The following is a 13,124-nucleotide window of genomic DNA, read 5'->3' on the forward strand; positions in this document are numbered from 1 at the left end:
GAATCTTGAGATCCTTGGTTCTGTGCACCTCCTCTGCCATGTGGGCAGTGTCTACCATAATGGCTTTTTCTCTCTCTGCCTCTAAGGGAAAACTCTCCTGTGAATCCTGGAAAGGCCCTTGTGATTTCTTGAACCATAATTTCTTACCTCCACGTTTGTTCTGGGAAAATGGTCTTTGTGGGGTTGAGAATCTGATTCCAACAGCAGACAAGGTTTTCCCATCTTTTTCACATCTGGAGACAGTATCTTTCATGGTTGTCCAAAGAATACAATCCATCAAAGGAAGCATTGATGATGGTGCATGATCCAACCTCACATCCAGGAAGTCTATCTGTGCAACTGAGCAGTTCATGGAGAACCTCCAAAAATCTGTAGATGATTCTAAATACTTAACAAAATCTTGTAAAGATTCCACTGTTCCATCCCATAAAAGAAAAATGTTGTCTATAAAATGACCATAAAAAAAACAATGGACTGTTTCCATGCATGTTCCCTGTTGATTAAAACATTATCCTCCCATTGGGCTAAAACCAAACTGGCATAGGAATTTTGTGCAGGGGGTGCCCATGGCTACCCCCTGCTTCTACCAAAAATAGTGTGGACCAAACATGAAAATATTATTATCCAAAACTATCTCCAATAAACAGACAATTTGAAAAATAACTTCCTCACTAAAATAATTATTCAACCTTAACAGTTTTTTTAATAGCTTACAGACCATATGCATTTGGTATCATCATAAATAAATTCTTTATTATTTATTTATTTATTTATTTTACATTTGTTGTCTCCTTAGACAGCCAGGATTAAATGGACTGGTGCCTTTAAAACCTGTTCTCAGAAGGTGCAGACCTAACACCTAATTTATTTGTTCCAATTGTTTCAGAATGCTGATAGGCTATATGTATGTATTTAATCTTGTTTGGTGAAATCTCTTTTATGTCTGAAGAAGAGTTTTCCCGAATGTGTTAACATTGCTGTAATAAAAGTCTTCATTTTTATTTTAGCCTAGTGGTCTACGTGGTTTGTTTTTACTCGTTTGTTTTTTGCTGCAGTAGACCTTTAGTTCCTGGCAGTTTGCATTTGAATTCACTATAGATTAATGACAATTATGCTCCTCATGAGAAAGTGCACACATTCCCTGAATCTAATAAACCTATAATCATATATTTATTCACGTGCATATGTTATTTACACAGTTTATCAGTGTTACTGATTACAGTCAATAAAATTATGCTTGTGAAAATACTGTCATTTGGATGTTGATAGTAAGGATGTAGTACAACTGGAGTATATGACAGAAATACAAACAGAAATGGTGAACTAATAATACACAGGTAAGACATCTGACAATGCTTGAAGAGGACAAGGTTTGTGGGTAGACCCTTACTGATTAGATGGCTTCTTTGAGTGGGTGAACTGATTAGAACAGTGGATTGTCAGTTCATTCTTATGGTAAATGAGAACCTTCTGCTAGTAACCTAACACTATACGGTGGCCTAAGATGTGCACATATATCTCAACTGTCCAGATTTCGACAGAATGTCCAGATTCTTGTCTCATATTTCTGGTCTGATTCTCTTAAAATTTGTGCTTTTCTACCAAATCATTGAGGACTTAATTCACTAAGTAATGTGAGCCATTTGAGTTTCAGACTGACTTTGTGCAGATTTCTTGGTCTACGAGGTTGAGAGGTATGTATGGGTGTGCAAGAGACCTTCATGCTTACATTTAGCCAACTGTTGCCTGTTTGCCAATATTATGAGGGAGGACGGTGGTTTGCAGAAAACTTAGCTCATAGCAAACAGTTGGCTGCCATCTGCATCTAATTTTTCTTGTCTTTACTATCCAGCATACATCAAGAGATAATTTCCTCATCTTCCTCATCAAGTACATACAGACTGTGGATGTTAGATTATATCAGGCCTGTCAAAAACTAAGATTAGTGGAACTAATGGGGGCTACAGGAATATATGAATACATTTATAGGATTCTCTTTTGAAAATCAGAGCCATTTATTTCTTCACCTGTTTTATAAGTGCTGCTGCTTGCAGCCGGGTCTTGCGATTGGCTACTTCATCCAGTAATTGCTTCCACCGTTTCTGAATAGTATCAACCCATTTGCGGATATCTTTCTCATTGGGATGATTTCCACGGCACATCTCCTGACCTTTTGCCACCACACTATTACTAATCTTCTGGTGAGAAATGCACTCTGCTTCCAGAGCCTAAGGGAAAAAAAAACAGACGTTATGCATAAAACAAAGGACTAACTAAATAGTCGATGTAGTTCTGTGGATTCATGTGCATACACAGAAACACACATGCCTGCATATACATATATGTATCTAACCACATTAATGACACATAATATTCACTCCCCATTTAAACATTCTCAGGACAGCATATGCAGTGTTTTAAAACAGAACATCATGTGTTACCTAAACAAACTGTTATTGCTGATGACGCTTTAAATCTGTATCACTGCTTATTCTCCTGGCTACAGAAATACGCAAACTTAAACACACATATTCACAAATGTGGAAAAATGGATTTACATACACATACATGGACAAATTAGATGATGAGAACATGTATCACAGAGACTTGTCAAATGTGTGTGCATTTTCTGCTAGCTCACACACACACATACACACACACACACACACACATACACACACACACACACACACACACACACACACTTTGGTTTAGGTGGAACCTATGTATATAAAAATCTATATTTTATTAAAAATAGCAAAGACGTTCAGTTTATTGGTAAAGTAAGATAAAACAAGAACAGGATGTATGCCTTATATAAATCCAATGGCCTGCATCAGTCACATGTAATGCATTTGTGTATCTTATTTTCCAGAAGGTGATTGTGAGTTATCCTGAAGGCTCTTTGTAATCAGTGACATTTAAATATAGTGACACTAATTTTAACTATAGCCGTAACCCTAAAACTCTAACTCTAACCCTAAAACTCTGTCTCTAACATTAAAACTCTATCACTAACCATAAAAATCTAACACTATCCCTAATCCTAAACTTAATGCTGTATCCTAAACCTAAAACACTAACGTTAACCATAAAATTGTATCTTTAACCATAAAACTCTATCCCTAACTCTAAAACTCTAATCATAACCTTAAACATTTTTTTTCCAAATGACATGGTAAAGAGAATCACTTTGTTACCTACAACACATGCTTTCCATTTTACATTAAAAGCAGCAGACTGTTCGCATTATCATTGTAACTCATGGCAATAATATTGCCGCCCAGTTTCTGGTCACAAAGTAAAAATTAACCAAGGCTTATCCTGCAACCTCGCCTAGTAATCTTTAGGGGTATTGTATCAAAGAATACTTCTAAGAAACTGATATAGTATCCCAATGTTTCTGTTTAGATCAGTTTTTGTCGCCAGAGTATATGTTTCAAATTGGGAGACCGTTCTTACCACAATTTCCCTCCAAGAGGTCCCTTCATATGATTAAGGGATGTGTGTCTCATTTATAAACTAGTTGCTTTCCTCTCATGGCTGCAGCTTTGCTGTCTATCTTTAGGAAACTTGGAACATACCTTTCAACTGTTATGATTTTTGCATACTGCTATGATTTTGGCCCTCAGATTTACCCTTGTTTCTCCAAGATTTACAGAAGTTTCTCATAAAGTCAGACCTATTTATGGGTGCATGCTTTATAAAATAAAGAATTATACATGGCTCGAGTATATAAAGCTCTTATATTGTGAAAAATAAGTAAGTGCTCCTCTTTCTGACCCTCTGTTATGGCTTTTAGAGGCCATTACAATGATTTTTAATGCCCAGATATTGAGAGGTACAGACTAGAACCTCTGAAGAACCACAGTGTTTGTCTTTATCCAGGTACTAAACTACTATTCCATGCCATCCATGTTATATCATGGTTAAAAGTGGCAAACTAAAAGATATATATGTAAAATGAAGCAATAAAGCACAGCCATCTTTTTCTTTTACCCATTCAGTTACCAACACTGAAAACAGAAATATCTACTCAGCAGATATCACCACTGAAAGTTTGTACATGATTGTATCCACACACATGGGCTGGGATTCATAGATGATTTGTGCAGTGCATAGCATAAAAAGCATGAAGTTGTCATTCTTAGTGTGTGGGGAAACACAGCTTGCATGTCTGCATAATGGCTGAAACAGTATGGTATGTAACACATGCTAACATCCACGCAATGGCATGCAAACAAAGAAACCCATACAGATTAGCAAAATGGACTGACTGCGAAATGTATACAATGTGGCACTGTGTGGACACACCTACTCCTTTTGAACACTAACATTTATGGTGTTACATGATGGAGGTTATGATAGGAACTGCAGCAGCATTTGCACAGTAGTATGTGCTGGCAGCTGCCTTTGGAATTGATACTCACAGTTTTGCATGTCCTGGCTATATATATACAAGTTCATGGGAGATTACTAGGCTAACAACTTAAGAGCCCTTACAAGCCTAGCCAATATAAACTGATTTTACCCAATTTATGACCCCTAGGGGCAAGAAGATGACATAGGTTTCAGCTTATGCCTTGAGTATCTTACAAATTATTTCTGTCCATAAGGGACATAACACTAGCCCAGGTGTGAATTTGTCATTCCCCATCCATTGATTCAAAATGCATTTAAAGAGGGCCAAGGAAGGCCTCTGCTTAATGTGACTAGGAAGCCTGCTCCAAAGAAGAGGCAATCTCTAAGACACATATCTATCTCTCCAGCATGTTTTGCTTGAGCTACTGACTAAGTTTACATCCCTAGATTAGATGACCCTCATGCTGTTTGACTTGTAGCTGTGTAACAGCTCCATCAGATTTGTGAGTGCCTTGTAGGTCAGGCATAGATCACCCCTTAACAGTCAGTAGGAAAAAGTGTAAAAGGATAGGGCTTTTAGTCCACCCGCACAGGACATACTATTTATACACTGTATTTTCTTTGTGAGGAACCTTTGAGGTCGCCCCAGTTGCTGTAAGGACCTAGTCAAGTACATGCCAAATGGTGTGTTGTACTCAGTTATTGATTTAATGAGGACTGAGTACAGAGGCATTATAATTTCCTTGGCTCTGGATGCCATACCTTTAATTATAAGTTGTGCCACATAAAAGGACTTCCTCACCACTGTGGGCCCATGATATTCAAAGTTCAGGCCTACTATCTATCTATGTACCTAGAAGCCTCACATCTGAGTCTACTTGTTGGGATGTACTATTGATGCTGCAATTTGCAGGGGCATTTACTTCCCAAAGGGTATGATACTGCATTTTTTCCAATTTAGTTCTAGGCCGCAGTTCTGGCACCAATCACTTGTCTGATCTTGACCCTCCTGAAAGATATCTACATCACTGGGGAATTAAATTACTGCCCCCAGCTTGCAGTCATCAGCAAATTTTGTCATCCAGAGGCCTTCCACATTAGCCTTGACTTCATAGAAGTATATTCCAAACAAGGGTGGTTCCAGCACTGAGACCTCTGGCACACTGCTGGTAACTGGCCTCTTGCTAGATCTGGTTTCAACCACTTTAATCATGTGTCCTGTCCGTGAGCCAACTGGCTATCCATCTGGTGACATAGGGATTTATTCCCAGTTTTGTGAGTTTATTTATAATACCTGAATGGGAAATTGTGTCAAATGCCTTGGCCAGGTTGAGGCAAGTGGTATGTACTCTTTTACCCTCATTCGTGGTCTTAGTGATCCTCTCAAAGAAATTCACTAGATTCAGTAGGCATGACCTGCCCTTGACAAAGCCAAATTAGGTTGGGTCTAGCGTTTGGAGGTTTCCTATGTCATTATTTAGCAGGGTCGTGATTATTTTTTCCATGGTCTTACATATAACATTAGTCAAACTTATGGATCTGTAATTTCCTGGATCAGTAGAGGGGCCCCCTTCATGCAGAGGGATGACTGTTGCTGTCCTTCTCTATCGGGATAAAACCAGGCCAGAGTCTCTGGTTAGACAGAGTTCCTAACAGGCCTGATAAGTCCTGATTTAACCTGTTTAAGAGGCAACCTGGTATATCATCAGGCTACATTGAAGCTGTGTTTTTAGCTTTAGACAGTGCATTGGCAACCTGTTCTTTAGTGATAACTGGCGACAGAGTGGTGGAGGATATCTCTTGGGGGGAAAACTGGGGGTGATGGGGAGGTAAAATTTGAGCTGAATTTGTTGGCCAGCAAATTTGCTAGATCTTCTGGCTGAGTATTAGTGATGCTATCTACAACTAATTCTTTACATTGTTGGGTGTTGTCCTTAAGACTGCAGATATAATGGCTACACTAACTGCATTCCCTAGAAGCTTTCCTCACCATGGAGAATGCGGATGTCTATGCAGTTACTGAAACATGGTTCAAAATCATAGAAAGCACTCTGGCTGTGCATGGCTATAAGTCCTTTCATATATTCCAACCATACATTGAACATGAAAGAGCAAAAGGCAGAGATGTATGCAGAAAGTCCTTGACATATTACTATCACGTGACAAATTAATAGATGAAGGATCATTTCTGAGTGGACAGACAAGCTGAATCAAGGGGTATGATTGGTATGCATTCCTGTGAACATAAAGGTATGTGCAGCATTAATAATCTTAGCTCCTTGGAGGGTTTACAAAGGTATGTGCAGCATTAATCATCTTAGCTTTTTGGAGGATTCACAAAGGTATGTGTAGCATTAACCATTTTGGCTCCAGGGTTGGGACAAAAAGGTATGTATAGCATTAATCATCTTAGCTCCTTGAAGGTTTCACAAAGGTATGTGCAGCATTAATCATCTTATCTACAGGGCCTAAGAGTAAGTTAAGAACCTTCTGGTGTGTTGTGAATGGTACGGTGCTGTGGAAGTACGATGCTTACCAATAGTGAGCTGATACATGTTTGCCTCCATGTTTCTTTAGTATTTACATTGCTCGCAGGTTGTATAACCAATAGGCACAAACACCACCAAATGTCATATATACAGAGGCTTAAAAGGAAACTATGGTTATAGAAACTGTAAAATCAAGGCTACCCTGTAAAGCTGAATGGTAAAAGTGAATAATGCTGATAGATTCTGTCAGGGGTTTACATCTATGGAGATTTCAAGGTTACTGTTAACAAGTGCTACATCTTTGCACCTCTGATGGGGAGATGTCTTACAAATACTTACATAATACAAGCATAGCTGCAGATGAATTGCAAGCATTCAATCAGCTTTTGACTATTAACCTAGACAAAATTTATTCAGTATGAAAGATTATTTTTTAAGTGGTATATGGGTCAGCCCTGTAGCAGTGGGAAATGTACCAATACTTCAGGGAGTTTCAAACATGCAGTACTACCTTGGTAATATCCTGGTGACAAAATAAAATACAGAAAAATCCTCTGGAACATTTATAAATGGTCCTAGACAGTGTAATTTAAAATAAAAATCTTATTGTTGACATGTCTTTAATAAAGATTAGCTATGAGCTACATGAATTACAGGACAAGCCAGAGGTGTGTTAAAAGTACTCAGGTTGCAGAATGTGCCACAGTTGAGGTTGTACTTAAGAAGGCTGAACTACTGTCATGTTTTCACCAAATCTCAAAGTGGCTTTACAGCCACTGAATGCAGTGCTATAAGGTGGTGGCATGTGGAATAGAGATACAGACAAGCTTTAATATCTCTTGGTGACCAAAAACTGGTGACGTTAAACCATGAGTTAACACATTTTGATCTTTTCTTGAATATTAGGTTGGCATGTGTGCTTCTTTGTATAGAGTAGGTACTACTCTATGATGTAGATTTATAGATGACATGAAGAAACCCATTACGTTTGCTTCAATGTCACTGATGAAAACTTAATATAATAACACCCAGACTAAAAGAAAGGTCATTAGCTTGATTGGGGGAGCAAGGAAATGTATGCTAAGAGCCTGACACTGGCATTGGGGTCATCAATGAGGAGTGTCAAATTTTAACTGAAGAAAAGCGGTGTTTCTTGTAATAGCAACATGTTTCAGCATTAGCGATTTTTCTGAAGCTGACAGGTCAGTAGATCCCTGGATTTTAAGGCACTATAACTGTTGTGGTCTGGAACTTCTGCACTAGCCAGAGATCTGTTGAAGATCTTTATCAAAGGAGCTGCCAACATCCTGACCAGATTCCTGAGGAATCATGGAGATAGCTTCTTTGGTCTTATTGATTTATCATAACTAGGAGCAGTCACTTCGGTCTGCACCTGTTCACCGTGTATTCTGCTGTCTCTCCCTTGTTCTACATTTTGCTCTGCATGCTTTCCAACACGGCACCATCTTTTTGCTTTCTTTTGCAAATACAAAGCAAAATGCTAGTTTGTTTCTCCTGTATTTTCCCAGCCTTCTGTGATCTCCCTTCCATCCTTGCTCAGCCTGGCCAGCTGTTCCTCTATCTCATTTCTTTCTGCTATATACCTAAAAATGCCCGTTTCCTTTTTTGATTCCTTCTGCTAACACCTTCTCAAATTTGGCCTTTGCTATCCTTATATTCATGGTCATGTTTACATGTAAACAATACAGGTTTCTTGCCTACTACAATAAAAGACAACCACATACATTATTTGTAACAAATTCATGTTATCAGATTAGTAAACAGAATTAAACGGTGTAAGATCTGGGATCAACTCACAGCCAGGGACAGCTGTTTCTGTTATTTTTTAAGCATGTGCACAAATCAAGTCGTATAGTAGTTAGTTGAAACACTAATAAGCATCTGAAAAGATATTATTGATAGAGTAAGAACAAATGTAGCAGTGATCTGTGTCTACCTATATTTGGCCAAAACATTTAACAATGAGTCATAATTCATCAGTTTTACAGGATCAGAGAGCATAACCTGAAAAACAGAAAAAAACCTTTGCAAGCTGGTATCCCTTGTACCACCTAACTTTACTGGTCATGTCTTGTAGTGCAGAAGGATAAAGCCCCCATCTTTTGAGGAGAGAGGCAGTCTGGGCTCACTGCAATAGTAGCATTAAGAACCTGGTCAGCTCTGTAGAAGCAGGTATACTAGTTAGTCAGGGCGTAGTGCATGTACCTCCCAAAAGCACCAATTACAGACATCACAAAGCTGCTACAGGGTGTTGAGGGTTAGAGCACACTACACTGTAGTATTCAAGGTGCAGAATGTGTCACAGGGTGACAGCTGCACTTCTCAGCTCTCACCTCACTTGTTGCATGGCATTTTCAGCTGCTATGTGCTTTAGGGAAAGAATGGCCTAGAAAAAGTGGGACATATTTTATGGCTACAGTGGGATGTATGCTATAAAAAAGTCAGCTGATCCCATGCTACTGTCTTTTTTCTGTGCAAAGTTGCAGAACAATGGGGATGGGGTAGTTTGCCCTTTTCTTATTGTAGTTAAAAGTACATATTTTATATATAAGTAGCAGGGGGTGGGTGGGGGGGGGACAAAAAAGTGTTTCATGTGCTTCTTTGTATGCAATTATGATCTATGTGTTGTAGTTCTATGAGGTGATTTTTTTTTTCACGTATCTATCATACACCCATATGTGTGTGTGTGTGTGTGTGTGTGTGTGTGTGTGTGTGTGTGTGTGTGTGTGTGTGTGTGTGTGTGTGTGTGTACACACACACACATTGTTTTTTTTTTTTTTGTTTTGTTTTTTTAGTACAACATTCACAGACCTATGTCTAAACTAAACAGGTTGTAAGGGAAAAAAAAACACTACAGATACAGCTTACAAATTCCCACCATGCAAACTGAAAAATATGATATCCTACTTAACAAATGCAATGTATTTATTTATGAAGTGGGTAAGGGAATTAATTCACTGAAACTTTCCAGATATAACCCAAACCATGCACAAATTCTAGTGTTTTACCTGCCTACAATACTGAAGTATTCCATAAATAAAGTGTGGAACAACATACTTCACTGCATGGCTGATCGTAGAGTCACTACAGTCAAGACAGATGAAGAGAGGTTGGTAGTACAACCACAAAAAATAGACTATGATGAAAAAGTCCATATTTTTTCTGATTAAAGAACACCCAGGACCCCGGCCTTTCTTAAATTCAGAGCCTAGAAATCTTTTCATGCTTCAGCATTCTCTGTTGCCAACAGAGTCGAGTTGAGCACCACCATAACTACTGCTTGCATAGAATATTTTGTTGGTTTGAACTGTCTTACAGCATGAGTGATTAGCAGAAGAAATATTCTGTCTAGAAGGGATGGTATAAAATGTCAGAGCAGCACTAAAATTCATAGCTTTGATTCTGGACAAATAACCATTCTGTTCCTTCTCTCTCTCACAGCAGTTCCTCTCCATACTAAAATTTTAGCAAAATAGAGGACACAATGCCTGCTTGCAAGATGCCCAAGCAAATAAAACCCAAGAAAGACACGCATGACAAAGTCCTCATGTATTCAATCTACCTAGGAACAAAACAAGATGTGTGCATTTCCTTATTTGTTGTATTTGCTTGGAACTTTTAAATACTAGTTATTGTTTGCCATGTAGATACAAACAAACAGTGAGCTCTTCCAAATGTCAACCACATACATTTTCATTAGTGTGGAACTTCATGCTCTGTCACGGCCTGTTATTTACATCATATAACACAAAGAACCAGCTAAAGAACAGGGCAATCTTGGGAACAAAATACCTTATTGTTTTTAATGGATGCGGTGATTTGGTTTAGGTCTCTCCCCAACATGGCTGTTCTCACTAACTGACATTTTTCATAAATCCAGTCTTCTTCTTCCTCACAGTCTCGGAAGAACTCATACAGCTTTAACATCTCTTCCAGTTTACGTTGCCTGTAAACAAAGAAAATAAATAAATAAAAATCAGGAAAATGATTCTCTTACAAGGGATGATGCATATGTTTCAGAATCCCCTGCTACAGAAGTTTTAGACTGCCCTTTGATGTAAGGTTATAGGTCTTGGTATAATGCTGCTGTGCTGGATACTGTGATTTGGGAATTTACTTGGTGGGGAAAGGTAAGTGAAAGTCTAGCAGAAAGACTGGATGGATGTTTGTAAAGAAATTCATCTTCCTAAGAAAAGATGACCTCTGATATGTGACCTCTACCTTTCCATGACCTCAGGTGATATCACATACAGACAACAGAAGCATTTTTGTAACAAGTTACAATCTCATGTAAGGTATTTCTACATTGGCAACAGCACTGCCAGCATTCCTGTGATGGAAAACTGTGAAAAATGAACAGGTGCACAAAATAATTTATATTCACAAACACTCAGACTACCTATTTAAATTACCTAGTCTGCTTCCACACAAAGGATTCTGGGTACATTATGAAAATGTTTATTGGGCCGAAATAAAAGAAGGCCAAGAAGTATAATTTATTGTATCCTATTGTACATTTCATACTCTTATCCAAATGCTTCAACAAGATACATGGCAGTACAAGATGCTCTTATTATAAAAGAGAAAGACAAAAATCACGTCAAACATCCAGTAAGAAATATCATCCAAGCAAACTCCTCAGCTGTCCAGATTTTCTCAGAGTGTCCTGATTTTTGCCTCATATTCTTGGTCTGTTCCTCATAACATATGTAGTCTTTAGAGAATGCTAGCAACTTTCTAAATTTCAAAGGGTTATATTTAAAATCTGTCCCTATTTTTGAGCCTTTGTTTCCCCATTATTTTTGGCCTTGTCCAGATTTCTTGTGGGGGCATCTAACTGGTTACTGCAGTACTAAGATGCAATCCCACTGCTTTTGACTTCAGCAAAGGTAACAGGGGGAAAAAATCTGTCATGCAGTCCTGTTACATTGCCATTTCCAACAGAAAAATGTTATTTAGATCATATCAGGTCCCTGTGATACCAATGAATCTTCTTTTCACTGAACCCATTTCACTTAAACCGTATTTCATAGAAAAGTGTAGACATATATAAAAGGAATACAATGGTGTCATTTTTTATCATAGGAGTTGTAACGGAAGCGAGTCTATCACAGCATGTGCAAATTGCGGTGGTCAGCATCAAGTTGTACCCCAAATACCCCAAATCTGTAGGTGTCTGTGTTTGCTCTTGAGCACTGATTCATTGTTTGCGGTGTTTTTCTTTTCTCTGTGGTTGTGTGATCATGGAGTTTTGATATACAAGTAAGGAGGGATTGTGGGGCAAAGCGATATGCAAAATGTCACTGTATAAATTACCTTTAATGCTCTTCTGACAGTTTCTGGTAGTCTAGAACATGCAATATATGCACTGGGCTTGCCCCTGTGCAAAAACATGTTTTTGGGATATATTTCTTTTGGAGAAAGTTTTTTTATGAACAGAGTTTTCAGTGAAATGGGTTCGACCATTTGAGCTACAGTGAAATGAAGATTCATTGTTATGACATATATCCAATCACATCCTGTAGTCCTGCTGAATAAAAAGTCTTTAAAGGAAGATATATGGATTTGCCCAAATTATGTTACATTTAGCTTATGCTAAGAAGAAGTTGATGCTTACAGTAGGGGTGCCTGTTGTATGTTTGACGACCACAACTGTGCTTCTCTGAACTGAAAATAAGTGTGGTTTCACAGAAACATATATTAACCCTGAATTTCCCATAGCTCAGAGAATTCCCTCTTCTCTGAGGTACAGCGATCTTGAAATTAGTATACATAAGTAATGTGGGTCAGGGTGCTGCCCACCATAAAGGGGTGCAAGGAGCTTGTCCCCTGTAAAAATGTTGCTAATGCACAACAGCAAGTTTCAGATTGCACTGCTATTTCATGAGGTTTGTTTTTAATTGTTCATAGTTTCAGGACTCATAGTACTAAGATAAAACTTCTATTATGTTGCTGGTTAGCAGAAAATATAGGAAAACAAATGTGATTGCATTTTATGCATCTACTGCCTTATGTATTTCTTTGATTTATTTATTTAGCTTTTTCAGTTAAGTAAGGTTAGACTTGGAAGTATATTTATGGCTTATCTAAATGGGATACTAGGAATATTACATTAAGTATTTAAAATCATAATTTACTGGTGGCTTCTCTTTAAGTTGAGGGAGCGCTGGTATATTTTTATGTTTGTTTTCTTTTTTTAACTTAACTTGTGATCCTAATCCACACTGTTACTGGATGAGCAGTGGTATTTAC

General features: G+C 38.1%; 1 protein-coding gene across 1 annotated transcript in view; it reads right to left on the minus strand.

Moving 5' to 3' along the window:
• SPTBN5 (spectrin beta, non-erythrocytic 5) overlaps window positions 1–13,124 on the minus strand; it is a 1,783,454-nt gene that overhangs the window by 1,447,103 nt on the left and 323,227 nt on the right. Inside the window, exons 9-10 of the mRNA XM_044073536.1 lie at window positions 10,665–10,818; window positions 2,028–2,228 (exon numbers count right to left, since the gene is read on the minus strand). Coding sequence (XP_043929471.1) covers window positions 2,028–2,228; window positions 10,665–10,818 — 355 coding nt within the window. The remainder of the gene's footprint in view (window positions 1–2,027; window positions 2,229–10,664; window positions 10,819–13,124) is intronic.

Source organism: Protopterus annectens, chromosome 6.part0 (assembly GCF_019279795.1).
Source record: "Protopterus annectens isolate FY-2018-M chromosome 6.part0, PAN1.0, whole genome shotgun sequence".
NCBI lineage: Eukaryota > Metazoa > Chordata > Ceratodontiformes > Protopteridae > Protopterus > Protopterus annectens.